The sequence below is a fragment of the Cyprinus carpio genome, chromosome B12 (genome assembly GCF_018340385.1).
Source record: "Cyprinus carpio isolate SPL01 chromosome B12, ASM1834038v1, whole genome shotgun sequence".
NCBI classification, from domain to species: domain Eukaryota; kingdom Metazoa; phylum Chordata; class Actinopteri; order Cypriniformes; family Cyprinidae; genus Cyprinus; species Cyprinus carpio.
Window position 1 is genome coordinate 6,920,785 of NC_056608.1, and position 20,780 is coordinate 6,941,564.

At 35.6% G+C, this 20,780-nt stretch overlaps 1 protein-coding gene across 2 annotated transcripts in view; it reads left to right on the top strand.

Annotated features, from left to right (window-relative positions):
• The window catches only part of LOC109059783 (tumor necrosis factor receptor superfamily member 16-like), a 36,267-nt gene that overhangs the window by 2,523 nt on the left and 12,964 nt on the right, over positions 1-20,780 (top strand). For both annotated transcript variants that reach the window (XM_042735130.1, XM_042735129.1), the window contains exons 2-3: positions 4,781-4,922; positions 11,076-11,435. In XM_042735130.1, coding sequence (XP_042591064.1) covers positions 4,781-4,922; positions 11,076-11,435 — 502 coding nt within the window. The remainder of the gene's footprint in view (positions 1-4,780; positions 4,923-11,075; positions 11,436-20,780) is intronic.

The window sequence follows — 20,780 nt, forward strand, 5'->3', positions numbered from 1 at the left end:
CAGAACTCATCTTGCACCATTTGTGCTACAGACATGAATGTTACCTAAAATTAAGGATCTTGTGTTACCTTTCTAAGCGATCAAATGAATAGTTTTTACTAGGCAGGCAATGTTGTTCTTTTGAATTTTCTATTTATTAAATAATCCTTAAAATGTATCGCATTTTCCACTAAAATATTAAGTAGAACTGTTTTCAGCATCAATGATAATAAGAACCATTATTGTTTAATATAATTAAGCACCAGATCAGCATATTAGAATGATTTTTGAAGGATCATGTGACACTGAAGACTGGAGTAATGGCTGCTTTACCATCACAGGAATAAATTACATTTTAAAAAGTGACGTGACATACAGCCAAGTATGGTGACCCAGACTCGGAATTCATGCTCTGCTTTTAACCCATCCAAAGTGCACACACACACACCGTGAACACACAGCTGGAGCAGTGGGCAGCCATTTATGCTGCATCACCCAGGGAGCAGTTGGGGGTTCGGTGCCTTGCTCAAGGGCACCTCAGTCGTGGTATTGAAGATGGAGAGAGTGCTGTACATTCACTCCCCCCACCTACAATTCCTGCCGGCCCGAGACTCAAACTCGCAACCCTTGGGTTGCAAGTCCAACACTCTGACCGTTAGGCCACGACTTCCCCGTTTTAATAATATATTTAATTAGAAAACAGTGTTTTTTTAAATGTAATAATATTTAATAGAAAGTGTGAACGACTACACTGAAACTTGATAGTTTTTGATCGCCAGACAAATGTTGTTGATAAATGCATTTAATTAGGAGCATTCTTAGGAGTATGATTAATGAAAGTCAACACGTTCTGAAGCGTTACACTGACTTTTTCGCTACTGATTGTATCTGCTTAGACAGCGCTGCACAAGTTGCAGCAGCTTGGCCTCCTGTCAGGATGAATGTGACTGCAAACAGGTTCTATGACATGCATCGTTGTTTGTGACCCTTCACATATTTCTTCACTCATGGTAATCAGCAACCACATAATTGCGCACAAATGCTGTGTGGCCAAATCTCCAGAGTTATCTGTTTGAGTCGTGGGCTGCTGAACTTTTGGGGGGGTGTTGAACTTTACCTGAGCTGGAATGCTCCTGTAGGGATGTGTTTGTGTTTTTATGTGAGCGAGTGAGGAGGAGGAAGAGGAGGAGGTTGCCCCATGCCAGGGGGTAATGTGAAGGACAGGTAGAAACGATGGAATGTTAATTTGTGCTTTTCCAACCTTTTCTCGCTCAGCTCTGTCACTTCTCCAGCTGATTCACAAACGCCTTGAGGGAATCTTCTAATCTGTCTTTCTTTTACTCTTTTTATCTGTCTGTCATCTAACTCTTCTATACGTCATTCCTCACACCTGTGTCAAATATTGTTATTCTGACAGCCACTCACTCAGCCAATCAGCTTCTGGTATTCATGTTACACCCTCAGACATCAGCTGCTTTAGTATAAGGCTTACGGTGCCTTCAAGTTAGGCTGGAAAAATCACATTTATGGGATGCACTCCTGAATAGCATGACAATGTCAATTTTAGAAGTAGTAAACAATCATTTCTCATCATGAGAATAATAAAATGTATTCCCGAATTATGTGTAAATAATTTTTTTTAATACATAACTTTTTATCGCTCACTGAAAAGTAAAATTAATGAAAATTTGATAAAAAAAGTTGTAAAAATAAAAATATAGCTGCAAGAATATAAATGTTTTTTTTTTTTTTTTTTTTTTTACAAATCATTAAAACTGAAATAAGTTCTGCTCCTATTTCAAGAATGAGGCCTTTAATGGAAGGTTTTTTTTTTTTTTAATTGTTTTTTTTTTTGCATCGTAATTTTAAAGAACACTTCCTATATTTATCAGTAAGAAAAAGAAATAGAAAAATGTAAAATCAATTTTATTTCAGCCAAAATCAAAACACAATCATGTTGTAGGTGCTATTTTATATTTTAAGTACTTTTAAGAATTACTTAAATCTGAAAACTTTGCAAATGTGTGATGTAAAGTTATAGTTGCAAAACATTAAGTAACAATGAGAAACAAAAATTGCAATCAGGAGATACAAAGTTGCAATTCTGAGAACTGAAGTTAAAATTACAAGATATAAAGTTGCAATTACCTTTGTTTTGTTTTTTACTCTGAGACAGAAACCAGCTACGGAAAAAGTTGCAACTGTGAGATGTAAAGTTATAGTTGCAAAATATTAAGTAACAATTATGAGAAACAAAAATTGCAATCGGGAGATACAAAGTTGCAATTCTGAGAATTGAAGTTAAAAAAATTGTCAAATAGAACCTACATCATCACATGTTGTTTGGGAGGGTTACAAGAAAAATTCTCCTAGCTCATTCAAAAACAAACTAAAGCATATTCAGTTATCAGCCATGATTGGAACTTTAAATGGGAATGGCTTCTATGATCAGATGAAACTAAAAAATGAGCTTTTTAGCAGCAAACACTCAAGATGGGTTTGGTGAACACAGAGAAAAAAAAAGTACTCCATGTGTACAATGAAATATACTGCTGTATTTTTTGATGTTGTGGGCCTATATTTCTGCTGGAGGTCCTGGACATCTTGTTTAGATATATGGCATCATGGATTCTATCAAATACCAACAGATAAAAAATCAGTAAGTGACTGACTCTGTTAGAAATCTTATAGTGGGCCATGTTTGGATCTTCCAACTGTACAATAACCCAAACACAAACCTCAAAAAACAACACAGAAATGGGTCACTGAGCTCAAAACTAAACTTCTTCTATAGCCATTCCAGTCCTCTGACCTGAACCCTACGGAAAATGAGAGGAGTGAACTGAAGAGGAGAAGCACCAACATGGAGCTGGAAATCTAAAGGGTCTGGAGTGATTCTGGATGAAGGAATGGTCTCTGATCCCTTGTCAAGTGTTCTCTAACCTCATCAGGCATTATAGGAGAAAATTTAGACCTGTTAAACTGGCAAATGGAGGTTTCAAAAAGTATTGAATAAAAGGTGGCTATTAATTGTGGCCAATGTGTATTAGAGAAAAACATTTATTTCATAATGATATTTCCCCCCATTTTAAATTCTTATTATTCAATGAAAGGATACATTTTTGTGAATGTTTTAAATAAAAGACCAAAAGGATTAACAATGCAGATTAATTTTCACAGCCTTTTTTGATCATATGTACCAAGGGGGCCAATATTTTTGGCCTCGACTGTATTTATCAGTAAGAAAAATATTTTTTATGCCAATTTTATTTCACCTAAAATCAAATGTACATCATGTTGTCATAGTAATTATTACATTTGAGAACAGGACTTTCAAGAATGACTTATAGGCATCAGAAATTATTTGTTATTTTACCCTGCTGTGAACGTAAATAAAAATCATTGGACAAGAGGCATGTGGTGAAACACAGAATGCCACTGTTCATCTGCCATGTTTTGGCTGTACCTTTCAGTCTTTCAGTTAGACATCTGTTCAAGTGAAAGGCTGCTGTCAGAGAGTTGAATTCAGGTTAAACATACCATGAAGATTTACTGTATATGCAAATACAGTCTGGTAAAACACATTTATTCCTTTTTGAAGCTCTCTGATCCTCTCCAAAGCAATGCTGTTGATAGGCATCATCAGACATTATCAGGACTAAATAATGTAACAAGTCTTGTTACACAAATAGTATTTTTGGCTCCGAGTCTGTGTGGGAAGTTGTCGGTTTCTGGGATTGCATACCCTGGAGACAGACTCAACCAAAGCAAAGACACGGGAGTGGGAAAAATCTAAACGGTCAATGGTTTCACGTCTATATCTACATCTGCAGGCTTTTTTAAAATGTTTGAAAATATGGTTGAATTGCTTTATTTCTTTCCATTTGTGAAGCTGTAATATTATGTCAGCTCACAATGCTAACTTCTACCAGTATAGTTTTAACATTTAAAGCTCAAGTCATTTCTGTGCCATTCAGCAGCAATTATTTTTTTTAATTTTTTAATTTTTAGCAATGTAATATGCTATTGGTGGCCAGAGGCTGGTGGTACAGTATTAAGGCACAGTCACTTTAGTAAAACTTTGGTGAGATTTCATGGGCAAAGTAGATCTATTGTCTATTGTCAATAGCGCAGCAATTCATAATGCACCACTTCCAAACTAAGCAGCTTTACATTGGTAAACCCAGAAAATTGTGTGTTAAAAGTTCAACATACTTGATAATGTAGTAACTGTATCACTGAAAAAGTCAAATAAAGTAACTAAAATGAACTTCAAAGGAAGTCACACTTTGAGATATAAAGTTGCCATTGTGAGACAAAAAGTCAAAATTGCAAGATATAGTCACATTATTGGGATATAAAGTCACAAAGTTCCAATTGTATGAATAAATTTACAGCTGCGAGATATTAAATTAATATTCATTAAAAAAATTAAAAGTTTAACAAACAAGAATCCAATGTGTAATCCATGTTCACTTAATTTCGCCATACAAAGGTGAATGTGACTGTATTGTAGACAGCATTTCATTGGACGAAAATTTGGAAACACCCCTAAGTGCAAGTGACATCATTAGTATTAATAGATTTTTAAATGTGTTTATGTGATGAAATATTATTTTGATTTCTGTATTTGCTCTGTCTTAATTAAAGTCTCAGTGAAACAGATCTTTTCTTCCATATTGTGACGTACATCAGAGTGTATATATTTGTAAAAATGAAATAGATTTTTAAATACATGGATGATTCGTTCATCTTAAATTTTCATTTCATGCTTCTAATTTTCCCCTCTTTATCTCTGTAGGGCGAAGTCTTGTCTACACAGAATTCATGTCCTTCAGGGGCATTCACCACCAGTGGGGAGTGCTGCAAACGATGCCAACCCGGGGAAGGGGTGGTGACGCCCTGCGGAGTGACACAGACAGTGTGTGAACCATGTCTTGACAGTGAGTATCCACAGAGATGTTGGCCGCGGCGTTGCTAAAATGAAGCAGCTGCCTTATTTAAAATGCCATTTCCTGTGCTGAACTCTCACTTGAGGAGAGGCCGAGGGCTTTTGAGCTGTGAACGGTAATTAGTAGCTAAAGGGGAAATGCTTTTAGGAAATAAGTCTTGACAAAACATTGTCTGGAGAGCTCAGAGACCAATCTGAGTGTTTTCAGTGAGCTCTAAGTGAGATTAATTAAGGTCCAGTGGTACATCTATTTGTTGTACTGGCAGGGTCACGTAACAGAGTGATTGTACCAAGGTTTGGGGGCTAGAGTTTTTTATTTACGGAGGCTGGTCCTGAGCCAAGTCTTAGGCCAGAGCCTCCCAGAATCCCACCGATTACAAGAATCCTACCATCTCCCACATGTCTGCTTGCATGACCCAGCTGAACAAGACAAGATAGGAGAAGAGAGATTAATGGAAATAGAGTAGTAACTAGAAAGTAACCAGAAATGTGACCAAAAATAGTCATCCTTTAGTTCGTACAGTATTTATGTAGAGTTTCATGCTCCCTTAAACAACAAAATAAATAAATTAATTAATAATTATAAAAAATGTAATATAATAAATTATATATGTGTGTGTGTGTGTAATATTAAATAACACACTACAGTTAAATTCATAATCTTTATATGTGCTTTACTATGTAAGTCAACACAACACAACTTTCTTTAAAGTATATGACAAAAGATTATTAAAGCATAAATACTCTAAGGTAAAACTTTTAATTCAACATTACTATAAAGTGCACTTTTTAAAAGTGCACTTAAATGTGTTAAATATAGTCATAATTTAATAGCCCTTTCATAGTCTCATGTTCATAGTCAATGTCTATGAGATATTAAAGAGATTTCATTTGTGAATTTTTCCATATAGGATAACATCCATATAAATGTCCATTCAACATATTAATCACACAAACAGATAACTTAAACTGACCAGCTCTTGAGTTCTGTGCATATTAGTTTTTTGTTAATATTTAGTAGCCTTGGGTGAAGGTCACCCGAAGGCATGTCCACCAAGACCTCCTGTCATTCACTACAACCCCAAACTTTCTTCCTTCTGTCCTGCCTTCCCTACGGGCCTGTGCTGGGATCTGCGTTCCTCATCAATCAACTTAACCATTACATGCTAAAACCCCCAAGCTGTTCCTTTCAAATCCTCATAAGTCACCAAATGCTGCATGACAGCACTTCAGCAATAATGTGTTGACATGTAAAAGTAGCATTTGGGATGGTACTGGAATGAAAACAGCTGTTTAAGAAGTGATCATTTAAGTTAACTGGCTCATATTAATTCCTGACACATAAGCGCTTTGTAATGTCAAAGAACCAGGTGTGTATATTCACCAGTCAGCTCCACAATTGACCTTCTCTATCAAAGGGGGGAAAAATGAAGTGTCCTGACAAGCCCAACACAGCAACATTGGCTTAACCAATGATGTGAGTTTGGGATGTAACTATCAGCACAACACCACAATAACAGTTTTTACAGTGTTTATAGGTGTGTGTGTGTACAGTGGAAGACTCCACCCAGTTACCTACCAGTTAACGTTTGCTACCGATTGTAGCCCGCAGGGAGATTGTGAAGTTTACCTTTATCTGCCTAATGTTTACATGCAGTTGTCGCTACAGGCTCCCATCATTGGACTGTAGATGAATTCATGAATCTTTAGCTTCAGTATTTAGCAAACTTGTATTGATCATTCAGTGTCTAATGCTCTGATATGTTGATTTTGCAGCGTAAAAGGTAAACACTATCATAGTTTAGTTTAAGATAAGACATTAAAGATTAAAGTATATTTTGGGTTCACTTGTGAAAAAGAAGTTTACTTAATTGTGCAGAATGTACACTTAAGAGTACTTCAAATCTTAAAAATATATTTAAAAAATTTTACATATAGAAAATTACACAAAGATAAAACAAATTCACAAATAAGTTTACTAACACAACTACACTTTCATGAATATGTTTCTTAACACACTTAAGTACACTTTTAAAATAAATGTCATGTCACATTAAACGTTTTATGTTACAGTATATTTTAAATCATTGTATTTTAATAATCTTTTGTCAATAATCATATCTGTTGTTTTGAATCTGAAGACATGAGTATTATCAGCCATACTTGTTAGTTCTCTAGCAGTTCATACTAAAATACATATTTGAATTATGTACTGCAGGGTTGTGTCCTTTTTTTGGAAATGATAAACAGAAGCTATTGACAGAACGTGACCTCAGCACTTTATATTCCTAATGTTAATTGACACATAAACTCCATGACTTGTATGGTTGAGAACACCCCCACACATTGGCCGTCTGTCATAATGCATAGACATGCATTATTGATGGCTAGCATTATGCTAATGGATCTCAAAGGGTAGAGATCAGGAGAAGAGTAGACTCAGAGGGAGAACGGCTGAGTGGACAGGATTTCATCTGCAGGAAATACACAGACTGCCCATCACAGTCTCCTAAATAAAGCCCCAATAACTGGCCCCCAGAAGCCAACACATTACCCCGTTATCATTAGGGCCATTAGCAGCTCCAGCACACAGGGGAACCCATAATGTGCAACTCTATTTGTCCAGCATAAAGACACAATAACGTTTCATCCTCTCTGTTGGGTAGATGTAAAGATAACTATGGCATTAGCGTGTTATCTTTCTCTCTGCCACTGTCTGGTCACTGCTTCCATGAATATCCTGTCTCTGGCATATACTGAAACACTTGATATTGTATGGGACACTGAGGCGATGTGCCCTGAAGAGGGGCTAGCCACAAGAGCTGTGCTGTCTCACACACACACATATACAAGGACAAAATAGCTTCCTGAATAATTTAGTGATAGCTAGACCTCTATCCACTAATATATCTGAATAGGATGGAGGATGGGAATACAATACCATAAGCATGCAGCATTAGATATTTGCTCTCCACTTCTTGCAATACTGACATCATAATTTCTTCTAGCTTCCTAGATTCTAGATATCTATGAGAATACATGTGGTCAAAATATGACTCATGACTTTTTTTTTTTACCCTTTTTCCTAAAACTAAGAAAGTACTTTTAATATGGCCCATTTTCAGGAAGCTGTGTTATTCTATGAAATGGTGCCATTTAGTATTTCAGAAAGCAGATTTAGAAATCATATTTTTCCAGCTCGGCACCAAACTGCTAGGATCATAACTGCCATAGATATTGGATGCCACTGATATTCAGATTTGCAATCAACATGTATGCCCCCCCACCCCTCAATTCTATAGTTGTGGCTGCATGCCTCCATGCAAGGTACCAATATTGTTACATTATTACTAGCCAAACCCTACACGTTACATTATTTAACCATTTAACCCTTTAGCGCGTACGATCACACCGGTGTGATCAGTCTTGGCTGGTCCCTGAAGCGTACGATCACACCGGTGTGATTAGAACTTTCAGGGTGTCACGTCGTCAACTGCTGAATTTAAATCCGCTTTCGCGCTTTGGCTGGCGCAGAGCCAGATCAGATGCGCTGAGCGCTGGACATATTATCACAAATATTCAGTGTTTTCAACCATATAATGCTTATTTTAGGTTTCAGATATTTAAAAACACATAAGTACTAGCAAAAACATACATTCACAGTTTGTAAAATACACGCTGATGTCTATGGAAACGGCAATAATGACCCTTACAAATATAATCTGACTACATGTTTTTACTGATATCATATACAGATTGTGTAGGTAACTATAAAGTTTATCCTGCCTTTCTCCGAGTTTACCTGAGACATACTTTAACGTGTTTCGGGAGGAAAGGATGAATTTGCGTGCTGTAAATCCCACAGCTCGGATTCAGCGCGAACTAACATGGCGGCGCCCATCACCCGGTATAGATCAACTAACACGGTCGATATAAAAGTGTTTAAACTACCAAATATATTTACTTGCACATATTTCAGAATCAGAATATCAGATAATATAGTGAGTATGTTTGTGAATATTTTGAATAAAACAGGAAAAACGAAATAAAAGCGGTCCATGTGTCATACAGATCTATTTTGGCTTTGGTGTGTCACATGACAAGCATGACGCGTCGCCATGGAAACAATAAGGCGGTACACTCTAAATAACGGTCGCCTGAAAAAGAACTCACGCCGGGGTCTCAGATTGAATATCACAAACCAAATTTCGAAAAATTTAAGAGTAGTTTTGGAATTTATAAAATGTAATATTGGTTTCATAATAATAATCACACATCATATTTTGGTAAATATTTATCTCTCAAATCTTTTAACCTTGTAAGATTCAAATTATTTTTCAAAAGGTGAATGTAAAATTGGCTAATAACAACTGAGCCTATAAATATCATAAAACCGATAATTGAGATTTTTATCCTATAATATCCCATGAGTTGAAATATTGATATTTACAAAGCTAATGTAAGAGATGTCTTACCAGCAGTCATACACTCATTCACATCCTTCTTTCCACTCTTTAAAAAAAAGAAGTATCCAAACACATCCTTTCCAGTCATCCTACTACTTGTCCACTTGGTCCTATTCCATCTCATCTCTTTCAAGCCATTTCTCCGGCCTTGGTTCCTGCACTCACTTACATCATTAACATATCCCTCCACACTGGTGTTTTTCCCTCAGCATTTAAACATGCTCGTATAACCCCACTACTACCCAATCTTAACCCAGCTCTTTTAGAGAACTACAGACCGGTTTCCCTTCCTCCTTTTTAAACACTTGAACGAGTTGTGTTCAACCAAGTCTCTGCCTATCTCACACAGAAAAACCTCCTGGACAGCAACCAGTCAGGCTTTAGAAGTGGACTTTCAACCAAGACTGCCTTGCTCTCAGTTGTTGAAGTCCTTAGACTGGCAAGAGCGGGTTCCAAATCTTCAATACTTATCTTGCTGATTCTGTCTGCTGCTTTTGACATGGTTAACCACCAGATCCTCCGGTCAACCCTATTGGCAAAAGGCATCCCAGGAACCGCACTCCAATGGTTTGAGTCTTACCTCTCAGATAGGTACTTCAAGGTATCTTGGAGGGGTGAGGTGTCCAAGTTGCAACATCTAGCTACTGGGGTGCCTCAGGGCTCAGTTCTTGGACCACTTCTCTTCTCTTCTCTGTCTACATGACATAACTAGGTTCTGTCAATCAGAAACATGGCTTTTTTATATCACTCCTATACTGATGATACTCAACACTACTTCTCATTCCATCCTGATGATCCGACGATAGCCACTCGCATCTCAGAATGTCTAACAGACATTTCTGGCTGGATGAAGGACCATCACCTTTAACTCAGCCTTGCCAAGACAGTACTGCTTGTGGTTTTAAGAAACCCATCACTTCATCACAATCTCACCATCGAGCTAGACGCATCAACCATAACTTCTTGAAGCATCTTGGAGATGTTGCCACAGTTCTTCTGGATTTAGTCTGTTTCTTCATGTCATTCCAGGCAGACTGGATGATGATGAGATCAGATCTCTGTGTGGAGCACTGGCTGTTGTCAGACTCCTTGTGCAAACAAAAATCTTTAATACAATTAATGGCTAAATGAATGTTTGGAAATGTAAACTGATATTTCCTACAGGCACACTACAGCAAAAGATAGAAATAACTGACTTAAAACCATTTTTTAACTTGTAAAAATTCTGGTGTTCTAGCAATTTTGTCCATCACTGTATATTTTTTACACTTGTGTATGTAACACTGTTAAAATGAACTATTTTATTATCATTAACATAGTATGATCTTTTTAATTGATTTGTTAATGTTTTGATTTACATTTTTTAATATATGTTCTGTTTTAATTTTGTTAAATTTTTAGTAATTTTGTTGTGTTTTTGTAATTTTTTATTTTAATAGCTTTTACTAAGTTTTATTTTAGTTTTTGAATGAAAATAAGAAATAAGAAATGGAAACTAACTGAAATAAAATGTTTAATTTTGGTAAAGTATTTTATTTAATTTGAGCTTATTTTTATTTTATTTCAGATATTGAAACATTTTTATGGTTAGGTAATGATAATATCTCTGAAATGCACAACTACAAACTTTGTATGTTCAAAGAGGCTGTCCTCTTAACCTTTTCTCCTTCCGTCTTCAGGCGAGACATTCTCAGAGAACTTCAGCCACACGGAGAAGTGCCAGCCGTGTACACCATGTTCTGAACTCACACGCATGCTGACGCCCTGCACTGATGCCAACGATGCAGTGTGTGTCTGCGACTATGGGTTCTTCTTCAGCAAAGTGACAGGCCGCTGTGAGGCCTGCACGGTGTGCCCTATAGGCCAGGGTGTGCTGATGCACTGTAATTTTGACCGTGACACGGTGTGCGAGGAGTGCATGGATGACACGTATTCAGATCAGGAGACCTCTTTTGACCCCTGCATGCCCTGCACCGTTTGCGATCAGCCTGAGATGGAGTTGGAAAGCTGCACGCCTGTCAGTGACACTGTCTGCCAAGGTAGGAGAATTGAGAATATAAATCAAACAGAAGTTGTAAATGGTGGGTTATCATGACACAGTGAGACAAACAGATTTCTGTTACTCAACTTCTTGCTTGGTTTTAAAATCACTGGTCAAGAGATTGCCCTGTGTGTTGGCCATCAACGACTCTGTTCTCTGGAGATGACAGCTGAAGACAAGTTAATTATGACAATTAGATTTTTAAATAACCACTACAATACTAGTTAACTGGTTTTTATTTATTTATTTATTTATTTTTTGTGTGTGTTGAGTGGTTGCTAGGGGGTTCTGGGTGGTTGCTAAGGCATTTTAGGTGGTCAGTAACTTTCTACCACCATTTTACAAGCTGTATTGATGAAAATTTATTTTTCACTTCCTTTACTTAATGCATTACCATAAATGTTCTCCATGTCTGTAAAGAATTCACAGCACCAGTGCTTTTAAAACTTTGATGTATATTCAATATTTGGAATTTCAAGAGCTTGTGTCAAAACAAAAAAGATTTCACATGCTGTATTTTTCTAGATACATCTTTATATGTTTCATATTTTTTTCGATGTTATAGTTTATAGTTGTATTTACTAACTGTTTATGATTTTTACTGTTTTTGATATAAGTCTCTTATGCTCACCAAGGCTGCATTTATTTATGTTTAATATACAGTAAAAACAGTAGCATTGTGAAATACTGTTACATCATCATCAATGTTAAAAACCAGGTTAATCTACCATTGAAAAGTTTTTAGTATGTTTTTTTTCAAAAGTGAAAGTAAAAACACTTATAATATTACCAAAATGATCTATTAAAAAAACACTGTTCTTTAGAACTTTCTATTCATCAGTGAATCCTGAAGAAAAAAATTTAATGTTATACACTAATATTATTTATCACAATCCTTTTCAACATCATCATGTGACACTGAACACTGGAATAATGGCTGCTGGAAATTCAGCTTTGCCATCATAGGAATAAAATACATTTTAAAATATATTCAAATAGAAAACAGTTCTTTTAAATCAGATAATTGCAGCCGTGGTGTGCATAAGGGACTTCTTTCAAAAGCATAAAATAATGTGTAATTATTCCAATAATTATTCCGTTTTGACCAGTAGTGTTCCTATTTATATTTGTTAAAAGATAAAATTAAGTAAGGCTGATTCAAATAATAAAACATCAAACATGAAAATACTTATATAAAGGTAATTTATGTCAAAAACAATAAGAAAACTTTATATATATATATATATATATATATATATATATATATATAAATGTATGATAAGACAGTTGCACGTGCTGGATAAATTAATGAATGAGATTTGCTTATGATCATGTGTGTGTAGATGTGTTATGTGGTGACAAAAAGACAAGCAGTACGATTTTTGTGTGCCCACCTCACTGAACTCTCTGTATAATGTCAGATGCTCTTGGCATAGCCGGAAGCCTAGTATTTGCCATCTTATTGCTGAGCTGATCTTAGCTGTGAATAAAATTAACAGTATCTTGAGCAAAGGATCACATTCAAAGATCTGCAGTCAACATTACAGGCTTTGTTCTGTGTCTGGCCGCAAACACGGTTTCAGAAGAGGATCAGAGAAAGAGGCTTTGTACACAGCCCAAGTTCTGCTATCAAAGGAAACCATACTAAGTGCAGCAGGGTCCATAAATGGATTTTCAATGTACTTTCTTAATGTATTCTCATTATGGCATTACACAGACAATGATGTAATTTTAAGCATTCTGTGCAATGTTTGTGTATAAAAATAGACAGCATCTGAAAAATGAAAAAATTGTTAATCTTATCACTTAGGAAAATAATACAACAGTTCCACACAATTTGAGACATTAGCATATTAGTAATCATCCTCCAAATGCGTTGCTCACTAAGTTTTATTACTTAAACCTTACAGGGCAAGGTTTCTTAAAATCCATAAACTTAAGTATAACCGAGCGGCAACCTCGCGCTCTCTCTCGTGAAGCCAATAAGGAAGTGACTAAAACTGCAATTCATCGACTGGCCGCTTGAGGCTGGCTGCAAAAGGGAGTCAGTCCCATAGACTCCCCATGTTAAAATGCCCAACTTTACAGCAGAAAAAAACATGTTTACAGCCTGGTTCAAAAAATGATTTTCGTCTATATTGCTAATTTTGCCCTTTGTGACAACTGTGAGGGGGGTGAATTTTTTTATAACTCATCCGTTTAAATTATATTAAGCCTTAAAGTTTCTGCATAATTAAGGGCGTGGCCACTTGAGTGACAGGTGGATTGCCGCTGCTGACAATGCTGTCGCGCTAGGGTGGGCATGGCTTCAGCAACCAGCTCCCGCCTTTTTGCCCATTTTCGATTTTCCCGGAGAGTCACGCGGTGACGCGCTGCCAAGATGGCGACGGCCCGCTCTGCACACTTTGAGCTTCAAAACCGCTATTGAGGACTCTATGGGTGACGTCACGGACACTACGTCCATATTTTTTTACAGTCTATGAGTATAACCTATAAACTTGGCAAAAACTCAACACCACTTCAGTTCAGTTATTTTTAATTTGTTTGAATATGTGTGTTTCTGGATTGTCTTTAACACATAATTGTCTTAAAGATTATTATTTCCATTGTCAATAGCTAATCAGCAAATATTAAACAGTAATAATCTGGTTTGGATCAATTTGTACATGACTGCAGAGACATGCTTGTGTTTAAGTGATGTTTATCTGTTAATGATCAACGTAAGATTTTCTCTGACCCCGTCTAACCTTTTGCTGGGTCTTAACATGAAGGTGAGAGGTCATAGGTCATAGGTGGCTACTGATTTCAGTTTGTCCTGGGTTCTATAAACATGGAAGTCTCTAGAAGAAAGTAAATAAAATGCAGAAGTATCAAAAAGGTGTGTAAGGGTGTTTTCACTCATTCTTTTTAAAAGAACAGAACTTGAAGTGGACCAAGCAGTGAACCCAGAAGTGAAAAAGGACCCAGATATCTTTATGTTCACACTGTCCCTTCCCCTGAAAGAGGACTTAAATCCTCGTTTGGTCCGTTTAAGCAGTAATATGGTTTCAGGCCTCTTTTAATCCACTTACTGTTGCTTTTTGGAACTAGTCCACTTCAGTACTGTGTTATGTGGGTACAGCAATACTATACAAGATGGCTGACTTAAACCCACCACACTTTGTTTGGCCCCATTCACTTCCAATGTAAAACCCCTTATTGCCACCAAGATTTTTACATCAGAAAAGGTACTGGCAGTTTTCTACCAGAACATTTTCCATTCAGTTTATGGGCAAGTTAAGGTTTACTTGAACCCTAAAACACAACACAATGCAATGCAGTGCATAAAGTTCACTTTATTAGGGTCTGAGATCATTTGGAGTGTTCACATTTCATTCAAAAATCCAGCAAACTGCACTTAGACCCTTGAAAAGTGTGAAAAAACCTAGATCAGATTCAGATTTGAGACATTAGCTGTATTTCTCCTGCTCTAATGGGAAATTAGTCATGTGTGGGAACAGGCAGCATGAAAATGGCATGTAATTTCATTAAAAAGCATGAAGTTGTGTTGGTGTGTGGTGTGTCAAAGAGCCCCATCAATCTCAGCATACCCGGGAGAATCTGTCACATTTCATGTCACAGGTCACATTTCACCCGCAATCAAAAAGAAAAAATATTTTGGCAAAGAAACCAAAGAATTGTGACTGTTTTTATAACATCGGGATATTGTACTTTTATTTAATTTATTTTTTGATGATTCTCAATAATCTCATTAATGGTATACAATTCTTAACATCAGTATAAATGCAACACCACAAATGCTATCATGATGAATAATATAATATACATAAAATATATAATATACAGTAAATATGATTTTTTTGTTAACATTATAGTAATGACAGTTTTTGTTCATTATTGTAATGACATTGTAAAAATGTTAGAACTTTAGAATTGAAATCAAAGTTAAAGTAAAAACTGTTGCAAAAGAATAAAAATTAATTCACAAAAAATAATAATTTGAACAAATTATAATTTATACAGTTACACTTTTACCATTATACTTTTAAAACAAGAAGATAATCAAAGATTATCAAACCAAAACAGAGCACAAACTGATTAAACAAGCAACATATAAAAAAAAAAAATCAGTGAATATTTTAGATTATGGTTTGCCTGCTGTAATGTTTCTTTCTTGTCAGTGATTTCCTTGCCATCATCTCACTTTAAGTTAATGTGTAGAAACACAAATAATTGAATAACACTGTTGAAGGTGATTACCATTTGATTCACATTACTGCAATACAATTATTATCTGTAATGTAAATTTCTGCATTGTGGAAATAGGCTTAATTGTCTTAAAAAATGTTACAGTTTTAGAATTGAAATCTAAGGGAAAAAACTAAAGCAAGACATTAAAAATATATATTTTTTAAATATTTCACGAGTTCACACTTACATACAATTGAGGGGTTAAAATTTAATGCGTATTTGGCGTGCTGTCCGGAGGGAGGGCTCCGAGCTCGGAGTTCGGCCCGAACCCAGAGTACTCCCCCCATGTAAGTGGTTTAGGACTAGAAGTGTGGAGAAGGGGTGGTGGGGTGATGCTGCGAGACTGTCAAATGAATTGCAGTGAGGCTGCTGTATATATACCTCTTACCATTGATTGCTGAGTGCTCTCCACCTGTGTTAATTATCTGCACGTGCTCCTCCCGAACTTTGTTAATAAAACCTCATATAATTAAAATACATTTGTATACTTTTTTGATAGAATTATGAGGTATTATGACCTCAAGACTTAAAACTTTAAAAATGAAACTTCATAGTTCAGTTTTCTTGTGATTCATTATTTGTAAGTGGTCATGAGACAGTGGAGGGCTTTTTTCAAAAGAGAATGTGTGGAAGCACATAAAAGAGCTTTATTGGTCAATATCCCTCCCATCCAAAGTTAAAGATTTATCATCACCCATATTGACTCTTTAACTTTGACCTCTCTTTCTGCTGAGTACAATGTATGCCTTGAAACTGAGATGCCTGTCTGTACTGGACAGAAATAATCAATCTCTCTCTCTGTTCGCCCCACCCTCCCCATCCTACGACAATGAAGTGTGTCCATTCATGACAACTGCTCATCCCCCAGCTGTCTGCACTTGTCTGGCATGTGCCCTATGACATTAGTGGATAGAGCGATGAGCTGTTTTCTGGGGTAATGTAACGTTTTGCCCTGATGTGAGGGTTCGGGGTGGTGATCCGGCGTGTGCCTGAGCTTGTTAAAGCCAGATTTCTGCCTAATGAATTTCTGAAATTTTTATCCAGTGGTTTTGTCCTATAGCTGTGATTGTGGCTGGATTTACATCATTGAAATTCCAAGATGCCCAGTGTGAAATCTAGGCTTCCTATGAAGATTTTTTGAGCCAAAGTTTCCAAGAGAATCCTTTCAGTTGAGAACAATTTACATCTATTCTTTTATCTCACAATCTTCCCCTTTACAGCCCCAATGTCAAGGTTCACCCACAGATTGTGAGGCAAGAGTGTGTCCAGATGAAATCACTGACATTCAAGCATGGAAGTTCATCTGTTGGTGAAGTTAATGAGCATTGATGGTTCTAAACTGTGTTAACCAGGATTGATGGTGCAGGACAGGCTCAGATCTTTTATGGCCACGATCATGTTATACTTTTAAGCAAGAAGATAATCAAAGATTCTTAAACCAAAACGAACTACATATTTATTTAACAAACATCATGAATAAAAATGCCAGACAAATCGATCATTACATGTTACTGATTATTCAGGGGTTGCCCGCTGTAATGCTGTCTTATTATTTTATAGTCAATTTGGTCACACTTTAGCTTGGGGACCAGTGCAAGCGATTAACTAAAAACTTTTGTCTCATTAAGCTGCAAATTTGCTGCTTATTAATAGGGTAGTTGTTATGTTTAGGTATGGGGAAGGATTAAGGGATCTAAAATATGGTCATGCTTTATAAGTACTAGTAAAAAAACAATTAATATGCTAGTAATAGTGGGAATTGGTCTTTAAACTAAAGTATTACTGTAATTTATTTCACCATCATGTAATGCTAATTTAATGTTGACCTTTAAAATCATTAATAATTTAATAATACTGTCATTTTTAGCAGGTTACGAAAAAAAATCCATTTCTCATGCACATTATAATGTTTGTGTTTTTTTTTTTTTTTATTTTTTTTTTTATTTACAGAAAATATTATGGATTTTTATGTTAGCCATTTATTGGTCATAACATAACATTTTAAAATGATATGGCATACAAATATTTTTTGTCTTTTAAGAAAACCGGCAAAATGTTTGGTTACACTTTATTTTATGGTGTCCTTGTTACACGTGTTACATGTCCTTACTATTATAAGAACAATAAATTATGCATAATTACATGCAAGTTACCCTATACTAAACCCCAATCCTAACCATATAGTACGTACATGTAGTTAATTAATATTACTCAGTACTTAAATTTATAATTTCAATGTAACAAGAAATTCTTAAAATAAGTAACCCTTTATTTTAAGGTGATTTCGATACAGTGTAATTACACATAAAGTACTAAGTAATATTAATTAACTACATGTACTTACTATAGAGTTAAGATTAGAGTTAGTGTTTCATTTATGGCTAGTTACTTTTAAATATGCTTAATTTACTGTTGTTACTATAGTAACGTGTGTAACCATGTCATCTTAATATAGACTGTTAACTTGTTAACATTCAGGCACAATACAGATTTTGCAATACTGAAAGGCTGGGATCCTAATAACAAATAAAAAGATGATGTTTTTTTTTTTTTTCAAAAAAGAATAAATAATATATTTCTTTGTATATATTGCGTATTGAAGCCTAAATACCACTACTGTAACTACACTTATAATGTGGTATAGAAATCATTTTCATTTAGGAACTGCAAGTAAATTTTACAAACTATTACAAAGAATTGGTAAGTAACACACTGAATTAAATGTGGTATTTTGAAGACGTTTTGAATAGTTTTCTTTTTTTTTCTTGGAAAAGCCAGGTACTCCGATAATGTTTTATTTCCGAAGAAAAATCAAGTTTTACAGTGTAATCTGTCTTAGAAAATGAAATACTCTTGTCCTTATAACTGACTGGAAGCCCTAAAGATCATGGGCAGCACTGAACAGCATTTATGCATTAGCACTTAATTAAATCAGTTAGTAGGAAGTACTGATTGAAGATCAGATTTCCCCTGCCAGTGAGTTCTGACTTACCCTAGACTTGGTTAACTCGGTGATTAGAGGGGCTCAGTTTGCCTCTGTTGACACAATATAGATCATACAGATTTGCTGGCTCACTATTGTAACAAGTCTTGATGAAGAAAAAAGGATTTGAACAAGAAAGGAAAGAGCCATAGCAAAAGATCTGAAAGTATGAAACAAAACAAAAGAGAACTGAAAACAGAAATGCAAAAGAAAAGACAGATGTGTATCAGGAGACAGATTTAGTGGAGAGAGGGAGAAAGCATATGTACAGAAGCGTTTGTGGTCGATAATAGAGATGGAGTTTCTCTGCTGTGATCTCAGGTTACTTACACTGACCTTTTGTGAGTGGTATCACATTTTGAAAGAGAACATACATGCATGTGAACAACACGCTACATATTCTGCCCTCTTCTCCAGCATGACAAGGCATGTCACTGTGTATATTCCCAATAAACATAATGACAGTCAGATCTTGCTTACAGGAAATACTTTCTCCCAACCATCTCTCAGTTTAGACAATTATGAGGCAGCTAGTCACTTTTGCACAGAAAAATCAAACAGTTGTGATTGTTAAAAATAATAACCTGTCTGTGTGTGGGGTTTTTTTTGTTTTGTTTTTTTGCTTTCACAGGCATACATGATTATAGTAATTCATGCATATGGTCCATTATGCCATAAAATGTGTTAGAAAGGAGACTTTTGTTGTCCAGGCCTGTCAGCTTCTGTTGCTCATACTGTGTTATGCTGTACAGTATGATGATTTGTAACACTATGAATGCAGCTTCAATGTAAATTAACAACATAATTAGTGCCATTATTCCAAATATGACAGTGTCTTTGTTTAAAATGAACAAACACTGTAAAGACCCACTCACGCCAAGAACGAAAACTTAAATAATAACTGAACCTGAAGTTATAGTCAGCACCAATAGCCTTATGGGAAGTGCTCCGACATACAGCACTGTTGCACTTCAGGTGCATGGCTCATGGACCTTTCCCAACCTGCCACCTACAGTATCTCTTTCCTGTCTACATACTGTCCTATTGTAATAAAGACTATATAATAATAACAAAAATATAAACTTTGAATAAAAAAATAAAATAAAAACATGAAGTTTTAAAAAATCACTCATGTCCACAGCACAAATATAGCAAAAATTATAAAACCGTAACAATAAAAACACTGAAAGCACATCAGAATCCACACTTTAAAATTATTGTCATTTTAACAATAAAAGACTCTAAAAATGCCATTACAAAAAGCAGTCAATTGCTTGACAATGAATTCCTTTTCTATACATGCTGAAAAGCTGTAATAGATATAATGAATATAATAGATATAATAGAATTCAGTGTGTGGCCCTTCACATTTGATGGTTTTACATTTAAATAATTGTTTCTTCTTACATTAGGGGTTTACATCTTATTTAGCAATGTTCATGGTATAATATTAATGTTGTGTGCTACAATTGACCCTTTGCAAAGACCCACCCTCCTTTAATTTTCCTTCAAAATTTTATAATTTTTAAAGAAACTCAAACAATAAATACTGTTTTGTGGCTCTTTAATGACAGATCACTGTATTGCCTCAGTTAAAGCATCATGTGAACCAATCATCTTATGAACTTAAAGCACGAAATGAACATGAATGAACATCAGAAAGTATTTTATTTCAACTGCAGAACACACCATTTTTTTCAAGTTTAAGTCCACCAAAGTTAATCTACTCTCCTGTCTGATTTGTGGTTAGAGCTAGAAGGGAAACAGCTGCAGCTACTGGGCATGCACACATCAATAAAGCGTCATTTTTGCTACACTTTACATCAATAATTACTATTGTTTTTGCATTATTGTTTAGGAATGGGGTAGGTGTAGACATTAATAAAACACAATCTAATAGGTAGAACATTTAATTTATTGTTAGTTTCCAGCTGTAGCTGTCAGACAAGATGGCTGATTCGGAGTTATGATTGGTCAGATCGCCTGTCAGTCAAGCTCTTTGCAAACAGTCAATTATGGAGTTTTACTGTAAATTTAAGTTAAATCTCTAAAATCCATAAATGTAGCTACAGTTCTTTTTACAGTAAAGGTGCGTTCACGCCATATCGG